At 63.6% G+C, this 25,480-nt stretch overlaps 1 protein-coding gene across 2 annotated transcripts in view; it reads right to left on the bottom strand.

Moving 5' to 3' along the window:
• The window catches only part of RXRA (retinoid X receptor alpha), a 98,093-nt gene that overhangs the window by 20,831 nt on the left and 51,782 nt on the right, over window positions 1–25,480 (bottom strand). For both annotated transcript variants that reach the window (XM_074331328.1, XM_074331329.1), the window contains exons 2-4: window positions 7,130–7,398; window positions 1,474–1,624; window positions 866–1,045 (exon numbers count right to left, since the gene is read on the bottom strand). In XM_074331328.1, coding sequence (XP_074187429.1) covers window positions 866–1,045; window positions 1,474–1,624; window positions 7,130–7,398 — 600 coding nt within the window. The remainder of the gene's footprint in view (window positions 1–865; window positions 1,046–1,473; window positions 1,625–7,129; window positions 7,399–25,480) is intronic.

Here is a 25,480-nt window from a genome sequence, read left to right as displayed (position 1 = left end):
GGGGACCGAGTGAGGTGCCGGTGGGAAGGAGATGGACACACAGCAGCCACGTGTGGGCCACAGGAGCAGCCATGGTGGAGTGACCTTCTTTCTACCTGACCCCACCCCACCCCTGACAAATGCTGTCAGAAAAATGGGCTCACGCATCCAAGGCCCAGAGGCCAGCAGCTTGAGCCCCACTGCTCCCAGGGCCTGGCCGTTGCAGATCATGTCCACCAGGTTTGCAGGAGAACGGAGCACAGTTCGACCCCAGCATCCAGTGGACTCAGGAGTTCCCTGCCCCCCCGCGTCTCCATCAGTATGTCCTCACCACGGCCTCCTGGACACAGCCCCAGGGCTCCCACCATGCCAGCCTGTTCCTTCCTGCCCCGACCTGCCACCTCCAGCACAGCCCGCATTGTGCTTCTCTACCCGTCTCCCAGAGTCACCCACTGGGCACAGCACACTACAGCTGTGAAGAGGGTTTGAGCAATGCCTGTCCCCAGCGGGATTGGAAGCTGCTGGCAGGACCGAGGCTGTCTCTTCTGTGCCTCCAGAGCCCGGCATACAGCAGGCGCTCAGTAAGGTCTGCTGAGTGAGAGCACTGCCCACAGGGACGCACTGCCCGAGCAGAGCAGCAGACTCTGGAGGGAGGGAGTGCCCGTCACCAGAGGTATGCAAGGGAGCCGGCCGGACCCTGTGTCAGGGAACACCAAGGAGCCCCCGACTGCCCCACGCCCGCCTGGTGCCCGCCCGGCGCCCCCGACTGCCCCACGCCCGCCCGGTGCCCGCCCGGAGCCCCCGACTGCCCCACGCCCGCCTGGTGCCCGCCCGGAGCCCCTGACTGCCCCACGCCCGCCCGGTGCCGCCGGCGCCCGCAGCCTACCTTCCCGCTTCATGCCCATGGCCAGGCACTTCTGGTAGCGACAGTATTGGCAGCGGTTGCGCTGCCGCTTGTCGATCAGGCAGTCCTTGTTGTCCCGGCAGGTGTAGGTCAGGTCCTTTCGCACCGTCCGCTTGAAGAAGCCTTTGCAGCCCTCGCAGCTGTACACGCCGTAGTGCTTGCCTGTGGCGGGGCAGTGGGCCCTGAGCGGCCTGCACCCACCCCACCCCCGGCGGGTCCCTGCGCTCTCCACGTCTGAGCTGGCGGCCCCAGAGGGGACAGCTGTTCTGGCCCGGGGACTGTCGGGGTTCAGAATTGATGCGAGGAGCCCTTTGCCCAGAGAGAGGACAGCCTGTGCTGCCCTTTGTCATCGTTGCCACCGGCAGCTGCCTCCTCTGCAGGAGCCCCCGGACCACCTGCCCACGGTGGTGTCCCCTACTTCCTGTCTCCCTGATGTGAGAACACCAGAAGGTCCATGTGAAACACCCTCGGAGCTCTGAGCACCGCTGGCTGGCCTGGCCGGGCTCGTGGTCCCCACATCCCACCCCCCAGCACCCCCACCCAGCACCCCGCCCGAGGGTCCTGCTGTCCCGCGGCGCTCTGTGGCCTACCTGAGGAGCGGTCCCCACAGATGGCACAGATGTGCTTGGTGAAGGACGCCATGTTCCCTGAGGGGTGGGCCGGGACTTTGAGGACGCCATTGAGGCCCAGTGGGGGCTTGATGTCCTCGCTGCTGCTGACGGGGTTCATGGGCGAGTTGAGCTGAGGAAGGGATACGGGGCTCAGCCCTGGCACGTGCCACTGTCTCCCCAGGAGCCCTGTGCTGAGGAAGGTGCTGCCACACCCCCACTTCACAGAGAGGGAAACCGAGGCTCAGAGAAGGGCCCTGCCCACTCCAGGCCACACAGCTGGGGAGCAGCAGGGCTGAGCCCCGCCAAGCACGGGCTGGACACCTGGCCCTGGCTTGCTCAGCCACGCTGGAGACCATCCTGTCCTCAGGGCTCCCGCTTCCCAAGGTCGACCCCAGGCCTCAGAAGGAGGACCCCGCAAAGCCCCTGCTCACGTCTAAGTGAGAACCGCCTGCCATTACTGGGCACTCCCTGACACGACAGCGTGAGCCCCATGACCCTCCCGGTGAGGCAGGAGCTTTGGGGACCCCAACCCACAGATGGGCACGGAGGCCTGTTCAGAGAGTAGGGAGGAGAGCTGGGGGCCACACTGCCCAGGCCTGGGGGACAGGGCGGGGTCTCTGATCACGTGACCCAAGGAGAGCAGGATGGAGACACCCCTTGGGAATCCGCTGGCAGGGACACCATCGCCTGTCCGCCCTGCCTACGGCCGCCTGCCGCCACACCGGAGGAAGCGTGGGAAACTCACCCGTCACCCTGGCAACAGCTGCCATGGCTAGAATGACACAGCAGTTTTGGTTCCGCTGTGTCCACCCCAGCTCTCCCGTCAGCGCTAAGGGCCCAGAGGTGCTTCCCGCTGCATCCCGCAAGCCAGCCTGTCTCCTCCAGGCACCAGGACCCCAGCTGGGCAGCCCCCAGCACCCCCACTTCTGCAAACCCCTGACAAAGGCGGAAATCGGGTAGAGCAGCTGTCTCTGGGGACGGGCAGCAGCCACTGCGATGCCCCCTGGTAGCCCCGGGTCCCTCCTACACACAGGAACCTCACCCCCTTCCTTCCCCATGGCCCCCAACTCCCATCCTCCTTTCTCACGGGACAGGAAGGGCTTGGTGCTCAAAGCACACAGAGCAGAAACCACCCCAAATCAGTTTCACAGCCCCCCCCCCCCCCCCGCGCCAGGGTGATTCTCCCAGCCCCGGCCGCTCCAGGCCCTTCCTCCGTCCAGGTGGGATGACCAACCCCCTCGGGACGCAGGTGGGCGGCAGGGAGGCCAGGAGGCCATCTCCACCTGCGTGGCGGTCCGAGGTGCCCTGTGCAGGTGTCAGGAGCGTGTCCCAGACAAGAGGGAAGGAAGGAAGGGGCTAAGGGAAGGCGTGGACTGTGTGCTACGCGTGCCTCTCATGCCTGGAAAGCCCCACAGGGATGCTGCTCCCCCACTTCCCAGATGCGGAGGGGAGACTCAGGGAGTCAGGAGCTGGCCGAGCAGCGGTGTGAGCTCGGGCCTCTCGGTGACCACTCAGGTGACCCCGCGTGCTGCAGACGGGGAAACCAAGGCCCCAGGGAGTGCGCTGGCCCAGAGCTCCCTCGCCCCAGTCCCATCCTTGCACGTGCAGAGCCTGCTGGCACAGGGGACGAGGAAGGCAGGGTTCTGCCTCCTGCCTTCACTCTGACTTAGGGGAAGTTATCTCATCTCTCTGAGCCTGAGGTTCCTCGTGCACCAAACTGGGTGACACAAGTGCCAGGTCTGAGGGCCGATGCTGGGGTAACTGGGATCTTGTGGGCAGCCTGACAGACCAGGCGTAGAGCACAGCACTCAGCAGGGCCTCGGGGGCGATGCCAACAGCTGGGCCTGGGACGTGGAAGGTGGGCATCCCAGGCAGAGGGGCCACCCACACAAACATCTGGAGGTGGGGAAAGCAAAGGCCTGTTTGGAGAAAGCCAAGAAACGGGTGCAGCAGAGGGTGAGGGGACAGCAGCAGGGGACAAGGGCGAGTTCCCCGGGGCCCCACTGTGGGGAGCCACTGAGGAGCCCTCTCCTGGGCTGCAGCCTTTCCCACAGGACACCAGCCATGAACCCGTGAGGCTGGATCCGCCTGGCGGCCCCGAGGACAAAAACAAAGGCATTTATTTCTTCTTTCCGTGGTTGCCCAAACCACACTGGGTGGGAAGGGGCCACCTGCCCTGTCTCCCAGAGCCCCATGTGCAGGCCCTTGGGAGTGTGGCCTGCCCTAGGTAAACTGAGGCAGGGCTGCAGCATTGAGGAGAGCTGTCCAGGGTCCCAGCAGGCAGGACGACAGAGAGGTCTGTCATGGTCAGTGCCACGGCTACACTGGCTCCCAGGCTGCGCTCCACATCCCTGCCGCCCAGGCTCTGGCTTCCCCTGGCACAGCAGTCGCCAGAGCCAGGAGCCCTCGGAGACACACTGCCCAGGAGGGAGAAGGCGGGAGTGCCCGCTCTCCACAGGCCCCCGGTCACCCACTTTGCTCCTCTGCCTCAAGTGGTGGACAGTCCCACATGGCCACGAGGGCAAGGCTGCTCGGGGCCGGAGGGTCATTCTTCGCCATCTCAGTTTCAAGCTGCCAAGCCTTGGCCGGGTTCACAGCTCCCAGGACAGAGCACAGGGCAGCCTTGGGCCTCGTTCTGCCACACACGCTCCCCTCCCCCAGTGGGCTCACAGCCCCCCACCTAAGGGGATGCTGCCTTCCTGCATTCCACCCCGTCTCCTAGGACACCCAGGGCACCAACAGCCCCTTGCTAGAGGCTGATGACTCCACAGTGTAGCCAGGGTGGGGACCCCATTTCCCCTTTCATATCCTCAGCGTTTATTTCAGTTCCTGCTGCAGCCTATGGGATTTACTAATAACCACCAGCCTCACCAACGCCTCGCCCAGGTCTCCTGCCTGTCTGCTGTCCCTCTCTCCACACCCAGCACGCCCTTCCTTCCCCAGCCCATGGCAGCCCCCCACCACCAGCCCACATGGGGGAGGCCCTCACCCATGTCAGAACTGGGATGGGAGGCCCAAGCCCGCCAAGCACCAAGAGCAGGCCTCCATCTGCCCACCAAGGCAGGGGCAGAGCCTCGGAAGTGCCCTCAGCTTCATGCGGACACCTGGTGGAGGCCTCATGGCCGAGGTGCCCACAGCAAGAAGCAGGCAGGGACAACTGCCCCCGGGGCTGGGGCAGGCCCTACAACAGGGAGGCTTTGCTGGGCTGACAAGGCCTGGGTACTAGGAGGCCGTCACGTGCCAGGGGCTGTGGGCAAGCTCCGAGCCGTGGTGGGAACGCTCCCTGGGCCCTGTGCAGACAGAGTCCCCGGACAAGAGACACATGGGGCAGTCGGGTGCCCAGACCCCCATGTGCCCATTGCCCTGCAGGGCGGGGTCCAGTGGCTGGCCCCCTGGGATTGTGGACTCGGCAGACAGTGCTTGGCACAGCGCCAGACGCTCCCCAACAGCAGCAGAAGTCAGAGAAACTCTGGCTCTGGCAACCGTGACTTCGCAGCTGTGGGTTGGGGGGGGAGTGGGGGCACATGTCTCCCTTGAACTCCACCACACGCCCATGAACATGGGGAACCCCAGGTTTCCAAGACAAACTGATGAAGCCCAGAAGCTGAGCTCAGCTCCCAGGGAAGGAGCGATGGAAGGCAGGGGTGAAGCCGGGGGCAGGGGAACCAGGCCAGAGGCCGAGCACAGGGCTCAGACCATGGCAAAACCGAGTGCAGCCCAACCACCTACAGACGGACAGACGGACAGCTGACCAGCAGGACATTAGCACTCCCCACTCACCTCCCAGGCCTGACTCCTGCCGTGATCCCCTCACCAACCTCAAGGGACCTGGGGCCCACTCGCTCACAAGCAACTTGGATTCAACAAGCACCTGCTACGAGCCAGGAACCTGGCTGTGTGCACAGAACTACAGAGAACAGAACGGAGGCGGCCCCCAACCCCCACCTCCACCCCGTACCACCCCATCCCTGCCCCCAGGCGGGCTAACAGTGTCAGGGGCACCAGGCGGCCCAAGGTCAGGGGCAACCCCGCCACCGTCGTGTGGGCCCAGCCCCTGCACAGCCCCACTGCAGACCCTCACGCCCAGGCTCCCGCTGTTCGCGAGCCCTCAGTGTATCCAGGGCAGTCAGCGGGCCTGTGACCAGCAAGGAGCCGCGTGGGGCTCTGAGAGCCAGCAGGTGCCCACCTCTGTCCAGGTTCCCAGTCTCCAGCTGCCCTTTCGCTGCAGCATCGTGCAGCCAACAAGAATGGGGGTGGGACGGCTATACTAAAAATAACACGCCGGGCCCAGGAAGGCGGCTGAGCCTCCCTCGTGCCAACACCTCAGGCCTTCTGCCTGCTTGTGGAAGCCAGCGGACATGGAGGGGGCATGGGGAGCCCTGCACTGATGCCCAAGGTCCTAGCCCTCTGCACCTAGCTCCCAGGTGAAGAGGGGCTGACAAGGTTGCCCTGGAGAAGTCATGGAGATTCTCTACCAAGGCCAGACGGGCAGTGGGCGAGCTCCAGACTCCTGGGCCAGGAGTAGTGGGGGCTGCCCTGGAGGTGGTGTGGCTCCACAGGCAGCAGGGGGCTTGAGACACAGGACACACGGCTGTCATGATCAGCTGTGTGGCTTTAGGTAAGGCAGCCACACTTCAAGCCCTGAGGCCCCATGGAAATGGCACACTGAAACGCCACACGGGACCCTCACCTACTGAGGCACGAACAGCTGAACCTGGACTTGGACAGTGCGAGCAGGAAGGGAGCCCGCCTATTTCAGGATGGACAGCTGGAGCCCCAGCGAGAGGGAGTGCCCGCTGGGGCTCAGGCAGGTCACATGGCCAGCCAGCGAGAAATCCGCCAAGAACCACAGGTTGGGGGGGGGGGATGCCCAGCTGGGCTCTGTGGCCCCTCACGGCCCAGGAATCTGAGGAACTCAGGACAGCTCTGCAGGAGTTTGGACAAGAAGTGTCCAGGGGAGATTGAGGCAGGCCTCCAGGTCTCCAGAGCAAGAAGTGGACTGAGCCAGGCCCTTCGAGGCACCAGCCGCTTCCTGATCCAGACAGAGCCCCAAAGCCAGACTGTCCCACAGAAGAATCTGAGCGAACATGCACAGGTAGCCGACTACCAAGCTGGGCAGGAGCGAGGAGGCCACCGTGGGGCCCGAGGCCGGGGCACTGAAGCCACCTGGTGTGGGCACGAGCGGAGCCCAGGAGGGGAAGGGCCCGGGCCCGAGAAGGGGCAAGCGAGGGGATGAAGGGGCAGCTGAGGGGACACAGGGTTTAAGCCTAGGAACCCTACAAAGTTCCGCACGCCCCACAGGGAGGGGGCCATGAGGGAGTGGAGACACAGCTGGGAGGAAGCTAGGCTGATGACCTCTGAGGGTCACGGGCTCAGGAGTCGGCCAGACCCAGGCTCAAACCTAAGCCCAGGCCGCCTCTCTGAGGCTCGGTTTCCCAGAGGTGAAGGGCAGCCATGACAGCACCTGCCTCCCAGAGTCCATGTGGTGATGCAGACCTGCTGCAGGTGAAGCCCAGGCCCCACCCCCAGCCCAGGCCCCACCCCCAGCCCAGGCCCCACCCCCAGCCCAGGCCCCACCCCCAGCCCAGGCCCCACCCCCGGCCCAGACTCGCGCCTGCCCAGCCCCAGAACTTACCTGGGGGCTGCTGGTGCCGAAGCCCAGGGTGGGTGTGGTGGGCACGGACATGGAGTGGGGGCCCATGGGGGAACTGATGACGGAGAAGGGCGGGCCCATGCCGTTGATGGGGGAGCTCAGGGTGCTGATGGGCGAGTGCAGCTGTCCTGGGGAGCCCAGCGAAGAAGGTCCGATACCGGGCCCCAGGGAGGGGTGCAGCGAGGGGGCGGCCATGGAGCCGCGGCCCGTGGGGGAGTTGAGGGGCGAGGAGTTCACCTGGGTGGAGAAGTCTGCAAGACAAGAGCCCACGGGAGGGTGGTCAGGATGCGCAGACTGGCCTGCTACCCTCAGGCCACAGACACCACGGGGGCCACCGGGCCAGGGAAAGCCGGCCCTGGGCGAGGCCCTGGGTGCCCCCAGCCCCGTGGCTCACTGACAGAAATTCAGTGGACACAGGACAAGGCCAGGGTGTCCAGAGTGCCCCTCCTAGGCAACCCCCCAACCCCCACTCCCCATCCCCGCTTTAGGACTCAGGCGGGACCCCAGGCAGATGCAGGAAAAGCAGGCTGACAGCTGCCATCAAAATGCTCTAAGATACCTGTCTGAGCAAGGAGGCCAGACAGCTGCTGCTCGAAACCCCAACACCCCAGACCTGCCGAGCCTGAATGCCCCGGGGCCAGAAGGGGCCAGCCCCTCCGCCCATGTACTCGGGATCAAAGTGAAGGTCTGGGAAAAATCCTAAAAAAATGAAGCCTCAGGTTTTCAGAGCATCCACTATGTGGCGGAACCAATCCACATCCCCAGTGTAGATTAATGCCTGGAGAGAGAAGGCAGGCAGGGGCACTGCTATCACCCCATTTCACAGCTGGGGAACCGAGGCCCTGTGTCCTAACAGCGGCCCTGGCAGGGCACGACCAGCACCGGGAGGCTGGCCCACTCCCGAGTCTGTGGCCTTAACTGCCGGCCACACTGCCTGGGTCTGCTCAGGTGCCCCAGCAGCAGTGGCCAAGACACCAGACCCCCCAGGCCCCTCTGATTCCTGGGGCCCTGGAGAGGTGCGGTCTTCCTGCGTGCCCAGGCCTGGAGGCACGCGGCTGGGGCAGGGAGCTCCAGGTGGGCCTGGTGGAGGGGCCCAGCTATGTGCTAGGCATGGCGTTGGGCAGCCTGCAGAGGCTGTGGGGAGAGGCTGGGACCTCCCACACACAGCCTTTCATCTCAAGGATTTCAAAGCCCCAACAACGGCTCATTCGGCCTCCCCACCCCACCCGGAGGGCTCAGCAAGCAGAAGCACCCCCAGCAGAGAGGTCCTCAGGTGGTGAATCCAGTGCCCAGGGGCCTGTGCAGGCTGGAACTGGAACCGGAACCGGAGAAGGCCACACAAGGCAGCTGGAGCACAGCAGGATGCCCTGGGCAAGCCACGCCCCTCTGGGCTGCAGCCTTCCCGTCTGCAAAGGGTCTCTCCGGCCCTTGCCACCCGGCCCTTTGCCACCAGGCGCGTGCCACGCGGCCTGCAGCGATCACACCTGCTTCTGAGAAGTCCCGCGGAGCCATGGGCACAGTGGAGTGGCCTCCGTCCACGCACACCCCAGGTCAGGGCACACACCTGGCTGCACCCCTCCACAGCCATGCAACCACTCAATGGCCCCAGGACAAGTTTGCCTCCCTACACCTCAGGGCCGCTGTTCTGAGCAGTCCTGAGTGCCAGGCCCAGGGCAGGAAGAAGTCCTGTGTGTGTGCCTCGTCCCCAAGTCCTCTCATCAACACTGGTCGCCTGTGCAAACTGAGTCTCGGAGGGCACGCACCATCATGCTTCAGGACACCACTACCAACCGGGCGGAGTCGGGACACGGAGCAGATGTGATTCCAGCCAAAGCCCAAGCTCTTATCAGGACCTCCGAACCTGTGCATGGAGGCACTGGGCACCCGCGGGGCGGGGTGGTCCCACACAACACAGGGGGCTCTCTCACCCCTGCCGGACCCCCTCCTCTAGGAGCATTTCCCCGTTCCCATCCTGCAGCCCCTAGCCTCACTTCCCTTCTGAGGGAGGAAGGGCCTGATGCCATCTGACTCCACCGACAAGCCACATCTGATCCCCTCGAAACTCCCGCCATCACAATATTGGGAACAAACCACTTCACTGAACTTAGAAACAAAAGCTTAAAGAATTCCAGAACCGGATGGCAGTGGCACTTATGGGCAATGATCGGTACTGCAAATCAGCCCGATTCGTCTCTCAACTCCCCAGATCACATGTGGACACTGCGTGCCAAGAGGCCTCCACTAGGGCTGATGGAAGCGGACCAGAAGGAAACGGTGCCCACGTGCGTCCGTGAAGCACCTCCATCTCCTTGATCTCACGGAATTCTTGTGACCCTGTCCACCCACCTATGACAGACAGGGAAACTGAGGCACGGGGAAGGCACACTCCCAGAAATCTACAGCTATCCCTAGGCAGGGCAACCACCGTTATTTCCACTGGGCCACTGCTGGGACGCCTGGAGTGCCCACCTCACCAGGCTTGCAACCACCCCCTGGACGAGGAACCCTGAGCCAGCTCCACCTCTGACCAAGCCTCGGTTTCCGGTCTGCACAGGCAGGCTGGCAGGACTCAGGCCAGGGCTGACTGACCAGTGCAAGGCTGGCACACCCCTTTCACATGGCCCAGAAGCACTCTGCTGATTTCAAGGTACAAGAGGAAGGAAAGCAAGATGAATGCCCCCAAATCCGTTTTGCGGACATCTCCGCCAGAGCCAAAACCGAGAGGGGCCAAGGCAACTGCTGGGGGTACCTGGGAGGAGGCTGGACCTGGAGATGGGTCCCAACCGCAGGAGTGAGTCCGGAAGCCTAGGGGAGCCGCCCACCTTTCTTCCCAGCCTCTGGGATTGAGATGGGCCAGCAGAAGTCACTCCTGCATTCTCGCAGCTTCCCCACCTCCACACTCTGCCCCTGGGAATCCTGGGGAGACTGGAGGTCTCTGAAGTAGAGGAGGGCACTGGGGGCTCTTTGGGGGTCTCTCTGAGGGGCCTCTGCTACTGGCTGGCCACACCTGACAGAGAGTGGTCCTGCCTGGGGAAGGGGGGCTTCCTGGTCACACAGCTACAGGGGCTGGGCCCCAGCTGCCTGGTTGTTTGTTTGTTTGCTGCTCCTGGGCAGGAAGGGGAGGGAGAGGCAGGAGAAAGCTTGGCCGGAAGGAGGGAGGGAGGGAGGGAGGGAGGGAGGGAGGGAGGAAGGTGGCCTGTCTGACTGCCAGCTGCCAGGCTACACCTCAAAGCTGCCCCAGCTCCCCAGCACCCAGCCCAAGTCTGAGAACCATGAGGAGGGGGAGCCAATGAGATGGAGGGGAAACTGGGTGGAAGAGAAAAGATGGGTGCAAAGAGGGACTCCAGGAGAAAGGGGGGACAACGGGGAAAGAGCCTCCAGCCTCTGGGTGCAGCTCATCCCCCAAATATGACGGGAACCTGCTTCCTCAGGCATGCCCCCTTGCTTGGCATTCCCAGCGGCAAGTGCGACAATTGCTCCAAACCGGCTATGAGCCCCGTCCGCCACCCCCCCAGTCCTGAGGGTGTGGCCACCCTGCCAGCCCCTGCCTTCCATGACCCCCACTGCACCCAGGCCCCCACATGGGCGCTTCCTGTTTACACAGACTGCCCATGGCAGACACTTTCCCAGAGCCTGGGTGACAATGGGCTGCGGTGTTTTCTGGAGTCTTCTGGAGAGAGATTCTCTGGTCAGGAAGGGAATGTTAGAAAGAAAAGGCAAAAATGTGCAAACCCTGTGCTGCAGGGGGAGGCCCTGCGTGCACCTCCACGGGCTGCAGGGGGAGGCCCTGCGTGCCCCTCCACGGGCTGCAGGGGGAGGCCCTGCGTGCCCCTCCATGGGCTGCAGGGGAGAGGCCCTGCGTGCCCCTCCATGGGCTGCAGGGGGGAGGCCCTGCGTGCACCCCTCCACGGGCTGCAGGGGGAGGCCCTGCGTGCACCCCTCCACGGGCTGCAGGGGGAGGCCCTGCGTGACCCTCCACAGGCTGCAGGGGGGAGGCCCTGCGTGCCCCTCCACGGGCTGCAGGGGGGAGGCCCTGCGTGCCCCTCCATGGGCTGCAGGGGGGAGGCCCTGCGTGCCCCTCCATGGGCTGCAGGGGGGAGGCCCTGCGTGCACCCCTCCACGGGCTGCAGGGGGGAGGCCCTGCGTGCACCCCTCCACGGGCTGCAGGGGGAGGCCCTGTGTGCCCCTCCACAGGCTGCAGGGGGAGGCCCTGCATGCACCCCTCCACGGGCTGCAGGGGGGAGGCCCTGCGTGCACCCCTCCACAGGCTGCAGGCTGTCTTTTCTGGGCCATTTATCTGTCCCCACCCACTGATAAGCAAGAGCTGTGATAAGGCCTTATTCTTAAAAAGTCATACATTGGACTTGCAGAGGCCTTGTCACCACACACTTATCTGATCCTCAGCTCAGTGGAGCTGGCTTGGCCAGGGAGCCAGGCTCAGAGCCCCAGACCCAACCCTGGGAGCCAGCTGACACCCAGCCCTCCCCACCTGAGGGGATGCAGAGGTGCCAACCGCCGAATCTGGCCCCTCAGAAACTGGGCCTCACCGGGCCTCAAACCCCAGCACCTCACGCCCCTTATGTCCACCAGGCCCACTTCGAGACCATCAGCAATCAGTGGGACTCTGAGGAAGGAGGCAGAGGCTGGGAACTCACAGGGACTTCCAGAAAGAGACAGGCCCAGTCCCAGCAGAGGGGATGCCCTTGGCAGCCCTGACACAGACCTCACAGGGCTGCAGGGTTCAGTCCAGGAAGCAGCATGGAAGGTGTGATGGACAGATCTCTCTTGGCACAAAAAGTATTTCAGGCCACAAAACTGACTCCAAAATGCAAACACCTGGAGGACAGAAACAGAAGCTGTGGAGCAGAGATGGAAGAGCCTGGAATGGTCAGCACACCGAGTAGCTCCCTGGACCAGAGTGTGACCGTGAAAGTTACATTTAGTAAATAAAGTTAAAATAAACAACGTTCTCATGGTGACTGACAATGGCATGGCTGCTTGAGGTGGTGAGTTCCCCGTCGTAGTTGTATGCAAGCAGAAACTACAACCACCAGTGGGGAATGGCTGAGCTGGTGGCCCCAGAGGTCCCTTTAAGAGGGAAGGGACACCCCCACTGACCAAAATTCCTGAGCTGCATAGGCTCCCTCCAGAATGCCCACAAGGAGCCTCTTGGACCCAACAGCAAGAAGCTGGGGAACCCCCACCAACTCCTTTCCGGCCTCTGCCTGGCAGGAGGGGAAGGTGGGGAGGTGGCAGGAAATGCCAGCCCCACACGGCCCAGGGTGGGGGCAAGCCCTGAACCCAGCCCCTCCCAGGCAAGCAGGGAACCCCCAGTTCTTGGAAAGGGGATCTCAGGGCTCCCCTGGCCCCCTCTGAATTTGCAGAACTGACCAGGGCAGGGTCTGAGCAGACCACAGGTGGAGCCAAGGGCAGGCCACACGTCCTGCTGGGCACAAGAGGACACAAGGCTCATGTGCGCAGGGACCCCAGCGCAGGGACGGACAGGAGTCCAAATACGGGAGCAGGGGAGGGTTCCCATGGGGCTGGAATGGGCCGGGCTTCAAGGAGGGGCATGAAGGAGGTAGGAAAGGGGTGTCCGGGAGGGCGGAGGGCACCAAGGGGTAAGGAAGACCCCCGCAGTGAGTCAGCACCCAGCAAGGACAGGCTCTGAGCAAGCGTCCGTTCCCCCAAGCCCTGCAACTCTGTGCCCTGCCTAGGGACCTCCCCAGAACCGAAACCCTGCAGTGGGGAGCTTCCCGGGACGCCCACCTCCAGCCCCCACCTTCCGGAAGGACTGCTTCCCCAGCAGCCACGGGAGGGAGAAGTGGCAGCCTGGTGGGGACTGCGGTGGGACCACGGGCGCGTCGGGGTTTGGGGGAAGCTGAGGTGGTTGGAGCAGGAGGGGGAGGCAGGAAGCTCCACTGGCCCCTGCAGGGCGCGGGGCCTTCGGGAACTGCGGCAGGGAGGGCAGACGTGCCCCCGACACAGGAGGTGCTGGCCCTGGGGAGACTGGGCTCCTGCCCACCCTTGGGGCCCCAAGGCCCATGCCTCCCTGGCCTGTGTCCCCTTCTGTAAGTGGCTATGCCAACAGCAGAGGCTGCTGACAGGGACCAGACAAACAGGCCCCACGAGCCCTTGCAGGGGGCGCTCCCAGCACCTGTGTGCCTGTTTCCAACCTCCCTGCAGAGCGTGGACCAAGCCAGGGGCCTGTCACCTCCAACTCCAGGGAGCATGACTGACCCACTGCCTCCAGCGAAGTGTCAGTTTACAACGACTCAGGGGGCTCGAGCTGAAATTTCAGCTCCTCTGGGGTCACCGTGCCCTTTGCCCAACCAATGGCCCCAGCCCCAAATCCCAGCCCCTGCTGAGGACACAGGTCAGCTGGGCCTCCATGGTGATCAGGAGAAACCCCAGCCCACCTCTGCCCCCGCCCCCCCAACAGCCTGGGGCCCTCAAGTAAGGTCAGATAGCAGCACCCCAGGCAGCCAGCCTCAGGGGCCCCTACAGAGAGGCCCCCAACTGGCCAGATGGGACCCAGGCCCCTCGCGCTGCCAGGACCAGCAAATCTGTCAGACGATCAGCAGGAGCCAGAACTCAGGTCCCGCTCCACATGGGAGCCTGGGGTGGCCCAGCCCTGCCCAGTCCCCAAAGGATAGAAGAGGGGGTGTGCAGTGAACCACGACAGGCATCCCCTGCACCCTGTGCCCCCACCCGCCCACAGGCACCCACAGGAAGTGGCTCGAAGGGCTTTCAGCCCCTGGTCATCCAACAGGGGCTTCACTCCCCACAGGCCCACGCAGACCCCCGACTGGCCTCTTCAAAGCAGTGCTTTCTAGCACTGCCCACCCAGCCCCTCTGGCACAGACGGGGATGCCCAGGGGCCCAGGAGAAAAGGGGTAAGGAGGGGGTAGGCTCTGAAGGCCACGGGACAGGAGGAATGCTCTGCTGAGTGAGGGACGGTACCGTCACCACGCCAGCCCTGTCACACGGGCGTCCAGTGACCGGGGAGTACAGACCCAGCAGACAGAGGCTCCACCCAGGGCTTGGGAAGGGACAGGCGCCAGTGCAGGATCCTGGACTCCGGTCTGGCTACCGCCTCTGTGAGCTCCGGTCCCTCACAAGACCTCAGCGACTCAGGAATGCTAAATCCACCTTTATGGTCGCCCACCCTGCCCAAATCAAGGAGAGCAGGGTCTCAGCGCCCAGTGCCCTCACCCCAGGAGCAGCCATGCGGCTGGGCTTGACTCTTAGCCCTCTGCCCCACCAGCCAGGGAGGCCTCAATGGCAGGGACCGTGTCCAGCTCCGCTCAGAAACCACCTCAGCCCCCAAGATGGGCGTAAGGGCTGGCTCAGAGCAGGAGCCTGGGAAACGCAGGGAAGCGAGGGGGCATGAAATGAAGGCAAAGGACCTGGGGCCTCTGGTCCCTGACGCGGGAGGGCGTGCAGCACGTGGGCACAGCTGACCAGGTGGCTGCACCACCCCCACAGGGAATCAGATACAAAGGCAGGGCAGGATCTTCACCCCAAATCTGCCCGGCCCCATGACCTAGAGGGGTGTGAGGTCAAGGAATGATAACTCACATACCTCGACCTCCAGATCCCAGCCGGGAGACACGAACCCGAAGCCCTTCGGTCCTCATCGACCTCTAACTCCCCAGGGCACAGGGCAAAGCCCTTGCAATGCCCTTTATGGAGACAGGCCCCATCAAGGGCCAAGGGATCTAATCAGGGAAACCACTCTTTATAACACAGCTCAGGATAGGACAATGATCTGCACCGGTACGTAGCGAGTGCTCCATGACAAACTCGTCTGTGTCATCACCATATTCACCACCATCATCACCTTCACCATCACCTTCACCATCACCACCATCACCATCACCACCATCACCACTTGAGCAACCCCTTGCCTTGCCCCACTGCACAGACAAAAGGCTGACGCGCAGGGAAGCTGACGGTGATGCCACATGGCTTTGGCACAAGGACGGTGTCTGGGGGTTCTGCTGGCTACACCGAGCAGGCCAGGGCGGTGAGAGGTGGGGGAGAAACAGGAAGTGGTGCTCAGGCTAGCAGCACCCTCACCCAGCCCACGGATACAACCTGGGTGTTGTGGTTGGGCCCAGTGGCAGCAGGTGTAGCTGGAACCCAGACACTGTGGGGAAGTGGGGAGCACAGCCCGGAGGAAGGGGTGGCCAGTGTTCCAGCGCCTGGGCCTGGATGGTGTTCGGCAAAGCGCTGAGGAGTGACGGCACCAATGCACTAAGGCACTAGGGCCAGGGTCTCTGTAGGAGGCCACCCGCCATGCCCACTCTCCAGAAGCCCACGGTCCACAGGGGCTGTGGCCACAGCCTCCTTCACACCAGGCCCAGCTACCATCAACCAAAGGCACCTGCAGACCTTCCCATCCCCTCAGTTCTCACAGTGGGCGCTGTGGTAACCCATCGACGGGCGGCAGTCCACCCGATGCCCGTGGCAGGCGCTACCTGGGATCCCTGGGTGCTGAGCTGCACACCTTCCCTGGAGGCGCTCTCCAACCAGCACGGTACAGATGAGGGACCTCCTCCGAAGCTGGGTGCGTTCCCTAGCCCTTCGCAGCTTAGAGAAACGTGCTGGGGAAGGGGCTTGGGGGGGAGGGACACACTGACCAGACAAGCAGACTCCCGCCAACGCCCTACCCCTCAGGCCCAGTTCCCTGGCTGTGTCATGCCCCTCTTCACCAGGCCACCCTGTGTGTGCCTGGGTGCTATGGGGAAAAGACCCCAAGGGCCACTCACATCTTCAGGATAACGGGGACCAGGGCCTGCTGCGCAGACACCTCAAACACGGGCTCAAGAACCGCCATCTCCCCACCTTCCCCTCCTTCTTCCCCGTGACTCCAGGGCCCCCAGACCTCAGGGTAGGGTCAATTTTTCAGGAGATGCCAGATGACCGCAGGCAGAGCTCCCGGCAAGGACCAGCATGCAGGCCTGGGGTCAGGGGCAACGTCAGAACTGGCAGTGACTGGGCGGAAGCTATGGACTCAGAGACCCATCCCGGAGTGCTCGGCCCAGGGCCGGTTCTCACTCTGGTTTCCAGACCCCCGCCGGGCAGAAACCCCCCAGGATGCAGGCCTCACGGCCATCACCCAGAGCCCCCAAATGCGAGGGAGGCCACTCCTTACAGGACAGCTCCACGGCGTCTGACTTTACCAAGAGGCACCCTCCCGCTCCACAGGCAGCTGGGGAACAATAAGGACTCACCGATGGGGCCACTCACCCATCCCAAGGCCCCAGGGGTGAGGGTGACCCTGGCCGGCCAGCACCAAGGAGGAATTCAGGACAGCAGTGACTGGCAGTGGCCCTTGCAGCTGGTTTCCAGAAAGAAGCCCCCAATAGGGTGGTGGGGAGGGGCTGCTGGATGAAGGCTGACACGGGTACACCCACCCAGAAAGATGCCCAGGGGCCCCGGAGAGTCCCAGAGCTGGTTTCCAGCCCTGCGGCCAGAGGTCCTGCATGGCCCCCCACTCTGACGTGCTGCCCGGACAGTTTGGCCACACCTCCTGCTCAGGAGCATAACAGGAGCTGCGGGGGTAGGGGGGCAGGGGGCAGCAGTCAACCCTCACGCCTCTGGGATCCCTGGGGAGGAGGCACAGGTACAGAAAGGGGGTGACAAAGGGGACGGGACACAGTGCAGCAGAGAGCCAGCCGAGATAAGTGTGTGATGCTATACCCAGGGGCCTGCCCTGGGGGTGGGGGCTGTGACAAGTCCCCAAGGACAGAGGCTCCGTAAGGCAAAGACACGGTCTAAGCAGTGGCACCGGTGACGGACCATCCTCACTGTGCCAGCGTCCATTAAGGGAGTTCTGTCCCATCCTTATGGGGGAAAGGCGCTCACGGACAGAGAGGCGGTTTCCAAGCCAGAGCAAGAGCCACTAAACCAGGGGCAGGCCTGGCTTTCTGCCCCTAGTGCACCCAACAAACGTCACCCTTCCAAACCCTCCCCCCGCCGGCCAGGGTGGCCGGGTACAGAGTTCCAGGCCCAGACACCCGGTGCCCAGCAGCAACGCCCACCGTGGAGACGGACGGGAGCGCAGGGAGCTGGCAGCACGCTCACCTCTCCAAGGCCAGGCAGGGGCTCCTGGGCGAAGCGACCTCCCCTCCAGGTAGTCCCCCTGAACTGTCCCCAGCACCTCCTGGGAGCCTATCCAGACTGTGGAGGAGGGTGAGCGGAGAGGGGGGAATTCCTGGTGAAACCCCGCCTGTTCCACGGCAGTCTGGGGGGCAAGGGGGCCCCGAGACTGCGGGCTGGCTGAGACGGTTTCTCTTCAACAGGAAAAGAAATGATTCTTGTTTCATTTTGAGCCGTGCTGCTCTTGCTGGCTCAAAGGCCCGCCACCTCCCGCGGCTCTGTCGTGGAATGCCCGTGCTTTCCACCCCCTCTGGTCGTTTTTCTCTCTAATTTTCAATGCATCCCCCGTTGGCTCCTGGAACACGCTGGCAGACATTTCGGCGGAAGCTCACCCACACCCCAGCCACCTGTGGTGGAGTTGGGGGGCTCCAAGACCTGCGGCCAGCAAGTCAGAGCATTCTGGAATGGCCAGGGGGAGGGGACGCTCCGGGGGCAGCTCCTCGGGCCCGGCAGGGGCTGGCTTCTTCTGGGGGTGTCCCCGGGTCCTTCCACTGCCCTCTGAGCATGGCGGGGATGCTCATTGCCTCCAGGGCGTGGTCACCCAGGGCCACGCAGTGGGTGGGGCAGGGCTAAGACGGGAGTCCCTGGAGGGCAGAGCATCTGCTCAGCTCCCGAGGGGTTCACAGAGGGCTTTCCAAGCCTCCCGCTGCCACGGGCATGAGCCCCGGCCCACACAGCACCCCCCTTGGCAGAGGCTCACCCACGCGCACTGACTCAGCCAGTGGCACCAGGCTGGTGCCCGTCATGTGCGGGGGCCCGGTTGGTGGGGCCTCTGTAGACCGGAGACAGGGCCTCACTCATGAGACAGACCGAGAACGGGACGTCCGCCCGCTGGAGCGGGGCTTCCCCATGACCACCGTAGCATGGGTGCCTCCCCTCAGCAGGGGTGGCAGCCGCCCTCCCTCCCCACCTGCCCAGCCCCACTGCACCCAGAGCCACCTCTTCAAAGCTCAACCTCAGCACGTCACACCCCAGCCTTGCTGACAGCTCTGCCAGCTCTTCACTGCTCTGGGGAGACCCCCTGCCAACAGAGCAGCTTCTGGGGCCTGCACAGCTGAGCCTCTCACTGCGGTTCCCTGCTGGGCCAGCTCAGGATGGGGCCCAGTCTGCTGACAGGACTGATTCCACCCTGCACTGGGGAGAGGCCCAGGGGGCTGGGGTTGGCTGTCCAAGCACAGACCCGAGGACCTCCACCCATCCGCACAAAGCATCCAATGACGTCCCCAGATCTCCAACCTAAGGCCTCACTCCTGACACACCTGGGGGTGGCAGCCTCCAGGCAGCCGTGGAGGGGGAAACCCTCTCACCCGCCAATGGCACTTCTCAGGATGCTGTGGCAGCAGAGGGAATGAGCCGCTGACCCTGCAGATAAGAGGGTGGACAGGGGTCAGGCAATGTCCGTGTCCTGCAGGCTCCTGCCCCAAGAACCTGGGATGGGCTGCAGGGAGCACCATGGTGGCACCTAGCCTGGTCGCCCAGCCCACAGGGTCCCCAGGCAGAAGAGGGGATGGACAGCCTAACAGAGAGCCCAGGAGCGCCCGTGTCGGCCTGGATGACCACGGTCCCCATCCATGCTGCACTGCCCCCACCGCTGGGAACGCCTCACAGCCCCCTGTATACAGGTGAGAGCCGCAAGGGCCCACAGCCAGCTTAGCATGCCCTCCCCCTGGCTGTCCCCCTTGTCAGTCACTTGGCAGAATGGCCACTGTCCATTCAGTCATCAAGAGACCCTCCCACGGCTCCCCATTACAGCCTCCAAACTCCAAAGCCCATGACCCATCCCAGAGGCCGAGCCAGGCCCCCTGCTCCCCTCCCCGCCACTCCCCAACACGCCTGCCCTCTTTGCTCTGGCCATCTGGGGCCTCCCTGTGCAGTGCTTGCCCCAGTACCCCTTCCTGGCCCTCTCAGCCTCACCAATGTCCACTTCTCCTGATCCCACAAGCGACCCCCAGGGGTGACCATGGCCAGGGTCGAAGTGGGGGACGGGACCTGGGGAAAGCTCACTCCTGTCCTTGGCAACATGTGCAAATCGCTTCCACGAGCTGTGAACATGTACATTTTTGAATGCCTGGGGGGCCGGGAAGGGGGCAGGGCTGGGGGCCAGCCCCGTGACCAACATGCACCCCACTGGCAGGGCCACATCGAGGAATCGGGGGCCCAGACCCCTGCCCTGGGGTGAGGGCGGCACAGAGGCCTGGGGGAACAAGACAGACAGGCAGGCAGCAGCCCCCAGCTCGCACCCCCTCCTGAGACAGGAGGGCCCTCAGCATCTGACTGGGGGGGGAGTGGGGACCCAGAATTATACCTCCAAGGCTTCAAATCTATCCCAGTCCCCAGCCCCCACCCCTGTAGAGAGAATGGGTCCCTCCAGAGAGCACACAGCCCACCAGATGCCTGGGGAACCATTAGCACCTGGCCCCATGAGCACTCGGCTGTCACCTGGATCGGCTGTCACCTGGGTCATCTTTCACCTGGATCGACAGAGAGAGGACAGCAAACCACAACTTCTGTCTACCGAGCGCAGCCTCCGCACTCATCCAGACCCAGGACAACCACACAGCCAGGTGACGGGTGACCCCAGAAATCAGTAAGAACGCCAAATGCTCTCGAAACAGCTGCCGCCGACCCCAGGAGCCAGAGGCTTCCACGTATGTGACTCATAGGAGACGGCTTTGCTCACAGCCCATGACACAACCATACACACAACACTAACAGACAGTGACCTGGAAAGAGCTCCAAGTGGCAGCAACAGACGGCAAGCAGGCATGGGACAAGGGAACAAGCCCAAAAGTCCAAATCCAGCAGCCAGGTGCACAGTCTAGGCACAGAACCCCAAAGATTCCAGACTCACGTCCTACACAGGCCAGAGCAGTATTCCCAGGTCACCTGCAGGAGAGGCACTCAGCATGCCTGCTGGACACTTAGGATGCCTGGCCCAGTCACCAATGCCTGTGAGGACCCCTACCCTGCCACCTCCGACACACACACACACACACACACACACACACACACACACAGCAAAGCCTAACAGCCTAGTATGTTTTCTATATAAAAGCAATTTTATATGATTGTAAACCTGTCACGTCAAAACGCTGGCCTGGAAAATTCTCTTTCTGCACCCATTTTACAGATAAAGAAACCAAAGCCAAGAGCTGAAGAGGCCTGCCAGGGTCACATGTATTGGGGACACAAGGGACCGTGGGCAGTTCTCACCCTTGAGGAAGAGCTGCCAAAGGGATGGGGCCCAAATCCCCAACACCTGCAAACAGGGAGACGGCGCCCTGATCCCAACCACGTGCCCAGGACTTCTTTGCTGCAGGACGGGCATTCAGGAAACCCAGACCTGGAGCAAGACTCATGGCCACTCATCCGGAACAGCTGAGCAAGGAGGCGGGAAGCAAGCCAAGAAGCCCGGGGCTTCTTCCCCAGCCAGGGCTGGCCCAGGACAGAGAGCAGGGCCGCACACCCTGGGTGCCTGTCCCGCACCTCCTGCCAGAGCGGAACACGGGAGAGGCTTGTAAAGGGCATGGAAAGGGCAAACCCCTGTCAAGACAGCACATGCCCAGCTGGTATTCTCTTCTTTCAGGTTCCAGCTCCAAAACCAAGTGGTTCCCAGAGATTGGCCAGTGCAACCTCGCGGGGCATCCACCACTGTCCACACGGCACGAGGGAGGCCAGGCCAGGGCCCCTCCACAGAGATGCAAGCCAGGAGACCTACAAATGAAGAGCTAGCCACTCACAAATTGTAAATGGATTTTAAAAGGCGTGAAAGAGCAAGGGATCCAAGCTTCCACCTGGCCGGCCAGGTCTTGTTTGAGTGCCTCCCTTAAACCGCTGTCTGGCCCTGGGAAAGCCACTTCACATCTCTGAGCCTCAGTTTCCCCCAGAACCAGGGAATGGGAGGGGGCGTCCTCCTAGGGACGGCTGTGAAAGCGAGTGAGCGATCCACACGGGCCCTGGCACACAGTGAGTAGTACTGAAGAAACCAAACGGAGGGGAAATGGAATGTGTGGCCAGGGTGGGCTAGGACGAGTGCCTGGCAGACGGCGCTGGCCTCCCCTCAGCACCACAGGGTTAGCCTGGGACCCGCTGGGACTCCAGCGTCTAGCCATCCTCCCGCTCCCAGGGATTCGGGGCCGGGACCCAGGGCCAAGCCGACGCTGGGCTGTCCATCCGTCCCAAGCCGACTCCAGGAAGCTCAGGCCTCACACAGCCCCCCCAGCAGATGCTTGACAAGGGACTCAGGACGATAGCCGGGTCCACTGCCCTGCTCCAGCTAGACAAGTCCCCACGGATCCCAGTCTCAGTTTCCACATCTGTAAAGGGGACTGAGCCAGACCTGAAGGGGCCCTACCCAGAGCGTCGGGGCAAGGAGACAGAAGAGCCAGCCACTCTCCCCTCCCCATGCAGACCTGCCGGCCCGGACACCCAGAGCGGGCCAGAGCCCAGTGGTCCTGGCCTCAGGCTGTGGGCAAGAATCAGGACACGGACGAGATGTCCGCGGCACAGCTACGCTCCTAGCGCACGCTCAACAGCTGTGACCTGGCATTAGGAGGGCACGCTCCATGGAGACATCCAGCACCCAGCACCTTGCCCCCTAGGCACACCTGCCATGAGCGCCACACCCCGTAGGCAAGACACTGGCACCCTCCCGGGCCATGCCACCCCCAGTGCCACCAAACCTGGTCCTCACCTGCAAGCCACCTACGGTCCCCAGGCCGCCAAGCCAGGCCACCTCCCGAAAGAGAGGCCAGGAGGTGCAGCCTCATGGTGACTGCAGGTGACAGGTCCCACCACGGGGGCAGCCCCATGAGCCCCCGGCCCACCGGCTCGGGGTCCCGAAGCCGCCGGCGATGCAGCATGGCAGCTCAGCGAGCAGAGGAGCCCAGAAGGGAAGGAGGCCAGGACTGCCAGTGTCTCCGCAGAGCAGCTGGGAGCTCGTCGGGAGCAAGTGGTGCTGGTGCTGCCCAGTGCCTCAGTTCCTCTTTCCCAGGGCCCGCCCGGCCCCCCACCCTCACCCAGACACCTGTGACCACAGGCAGCTCCCATTGGCCAAAGCCAAGGACTTCTTAGAAGAGGACAGGGAGCCGGCTCGTTTCCTCAATCGGAGACACGCCAGTCCTGGCCGTGAGCACAGAGGGAGCAGCAGCGGCCAGGGGCCTGGGCACACGACAAGAACACGCACTGGACGGCCAGCAAATCTGAACTCAAATCTGCTCCATCACTGGCCAGCTTCCTGGCTGTGGGCAAGTCAGGTGTCGCAGCGGAGCCCCCTTTTCATCTGTCTGTTGGCATGAAGATGGGGTGAGGGAGCATGCCCCCTGATAGTGCCAGCCAGTACCCCAGGAAGGCTCAATCAGCCGGATGCACTGTGCTAGTCTCGACCTGGCCTAGGCTGGGGTGGCAGCCCTGGAGAAGCCCAAGTGGCACTCCTAGGGGCCACATGCCCTCACCCACCCTCTGGTCCCCACCATGCCGTCCTGCCTGCTCCATGTGCACCGAGCCCTGAGCAGCGAGGGCCCTGCAGGAGGGACAGCAAAGGTACAGGCCCAGAGGCGGGAGTCCAGGACAGGAGAGGGGTCACCAGGCCTAGCAGGAAAGAGGGCAGGGTGGGCTAGACCCCCACAGCCAGGAAAGCAGAGCCCGGGCAGGACCGGATGGGCTCCAGGCAGGGGTCTGCAGGAAGCACAGAGGGAAGGAGACCTTTGTGGCTCCTGGCAGCCTTCCAGCCACACAACGAGGTCATTCTTCCAGGGCACAGGATGCCTTTTGTGGCCCAGCAGCCCATGGCCCAGCCCAGGACTGACGGTGGGAGCTGGGCCACAGGGACCGTGAGGGCTACAGCACACAGACTTTAGCCCCGCGGGTCCCTGGCAGGCCAGTGAGGGATCCTCAGGGCCCCCCCCCCCCAGGAGGTCCATGGCTGCCTGGGTGACTCTGAGCGCTCACTGCCCACACACACCTGCTGCCCACTGCCGGCACTGGGGCTGGGCCACCGCAGTTTCCACTTGAGCACGTGGAAACCCCGCTGCAGGCTGCCAACCCGGCAGCAGCCCTGCCTCGGTCTCCCCGGCAGCCCCCAAGCCCCAGGCCACTCCAGCACACCCCACACCTGTCCACCAGTCTGCTCCCACTGCGTTCTCCACCTGGAACCCAGCTTGCTGTGGGGCCCAGGCAGGGGTCCACCCGGGGGCCTCCCACCCCATCTGTCCTGCTCGCAAAGGTCCACGCTCACCAGAACCCACTAAGTGTGGGGTTTGAGGATGGTGAGGAAAGCCCCCAGAGGTCACAACGCAGAATGGAGGGGTCTGGAACCCGGCTCTGGACAGGGGAGATGGAATGTCATTGCCGGCATTATGGGCTTGGGTTCTGTGCCACGCGTAAGTATTATCTCCATAATAGCGACACAGACCACCTGTGTGGTGGCCTGATTCTAGCCAGGACCCTGGCCAGACGGCCCCTCCCCCATGTCGGCTACAATCCCTCACTCACTGCTCCTCGCAGCTGCCTGCTGGTCTGGTTCAGGGCCCAGGACCACACCTGGATAAGTTCACTGGATGGATGGGGCACGGCGCAGTCATGCCTGGAGCGAGGATCACCGCCCAGCCTACCTCATCCTCGCCCAGCTCGAGTCAAAGGCTTTATTCCAAGAGGCAACTCAGTGGCGGCTGGTAGTCAGCCGTGACCCCCAGATCCTGCTCAGCCACCTGAGGGCCTGGCCAGTCAGCCCAGGCACAGCAGGGAGGTTCCTCTGAAAGCCTCTTGGCCCTCACCCCACTGAATCAGCTCATTGGTGCCCAACAAGCCTCGTCACTTGAAAGCTGTCTTTAGCAACCAGAGAGAAAAAAGTGCTCCGAGCCTCCCGACCTGCCTTCAGCCCCATGGGTGGCAGGCAAGGTCCAGAAATGCAGGGCCCGCTCAGAGCCAACGCAGCAGGGCAGTGCTGGGCCCAGACCACGTCCTGACCTGCCGGGCAGCCTGGCTCCGAGCCTACAACGGACGCCCTCTCGGCCCCAGGCCCCCCCACACCACCCCACCCCGACAGTCCTGCAGCAGCTCGTCCCACCCCAACATGACGCGTCAGGTGCCAAGACCCACCCTCTGCACCTTCTTCTCTGCCCCCACCCCCACCTGCCTGCCAGGGACCAGGGTGGCTGAAGAGTGAGGCCAAGTGACCAGGTGCGGGGCCTGGACCACCGGCTGGTGGCCTCAGGGATGGCATGGTCTGAGGCCACCCCACCACGGCCCACCTGTGTGCTAACTGGGGAGGCAGGCCTCTCCCAGCACTGGGTACTGAGAAGGCAGACCTCCACCATCCCGGCCTCCATGCACACACACAAGCCACATCACGTGGGTCACGCAGCTTGAGTCCTAGCTGGGCATGGCCAGGTGCCTCTGGGCCCCTCAGGGTCTCACCCACCGAGCCCCCCCCCGGGCAGGCACAGCCAAGCACCGAGAATGTGCCAGGAGCTGAGCAGAATCGCAGGCAACATGTGCTACCTCTGGCTACGCAGCAAAGCAGGGGGTGCTGCCCAGTGAGGGCAGGACCAGCTCCGACCAGCTCATGCGAGCAACCAGCACCCCTTCTCAGCCAGCATTCGGTGTCTTTATACATCGCTGGCTTGAAGTTGGCTGTGATGGGAGTGTTTACACCACAGCAAGTAGAAAACACAGATCAGGAGCACAGAGTCCCACACCCCTGCCCCCACCAGCCATGGGACTGCACACTCAGCTTCCCCCATACGTAACTGGAAGGGGTTAGTGGGTGACAAACCGTCCCTCTCCTTCCCCCACAGCACCCCTCAATCCCACAGACCTACTGCTCCTTCCAAGCCCAGGGGCCCTGCCTCTGGCCCACCTCACCAGTCCACAACATCCGAGATGGCAGCCGGGGTCCCCCCTGGGGGGTGGCAGGGCTTCTGCTGCCCTCACTGGCCTCTCTATGCCACCAGTTGTCCTGGACCTGCACCTAGCTCCTGGCCCCCAGGAAGCCCCCCGCCCCGCCTCGGCCCTGCTGGCTTTCCCAGGCCTCACACTGCCCATCAAGGTGGCCAGCGCCCCTGGAGCCCAGTCAAAAGCAAACACACACACACACCACCCAAACCTCAGCTTCCTTCCTCCGCACGCGGCCGGGGCAGTGAGAACAGCAGCGGGGGTGAGGATGTG

The sequence above is a fragment of the Rhinolophus sinicus genome, linkage group LG04 (genome assembly GCF_036562045.2).
Source record: "Rhinolophus sinicus isolate RSC01 linkage group LG04, ASM3656204v1, whole genome shotgun sequence".
NCBI lineage: Eukaryota > Metazoa > Chordata > Mammalia > Chiroptera > Rhinolophidae > Rhinolophus > Rhinolophus sinicus.
This window is presented reverse-complemented; position numbering and strand designations above follow the sequence as displayed.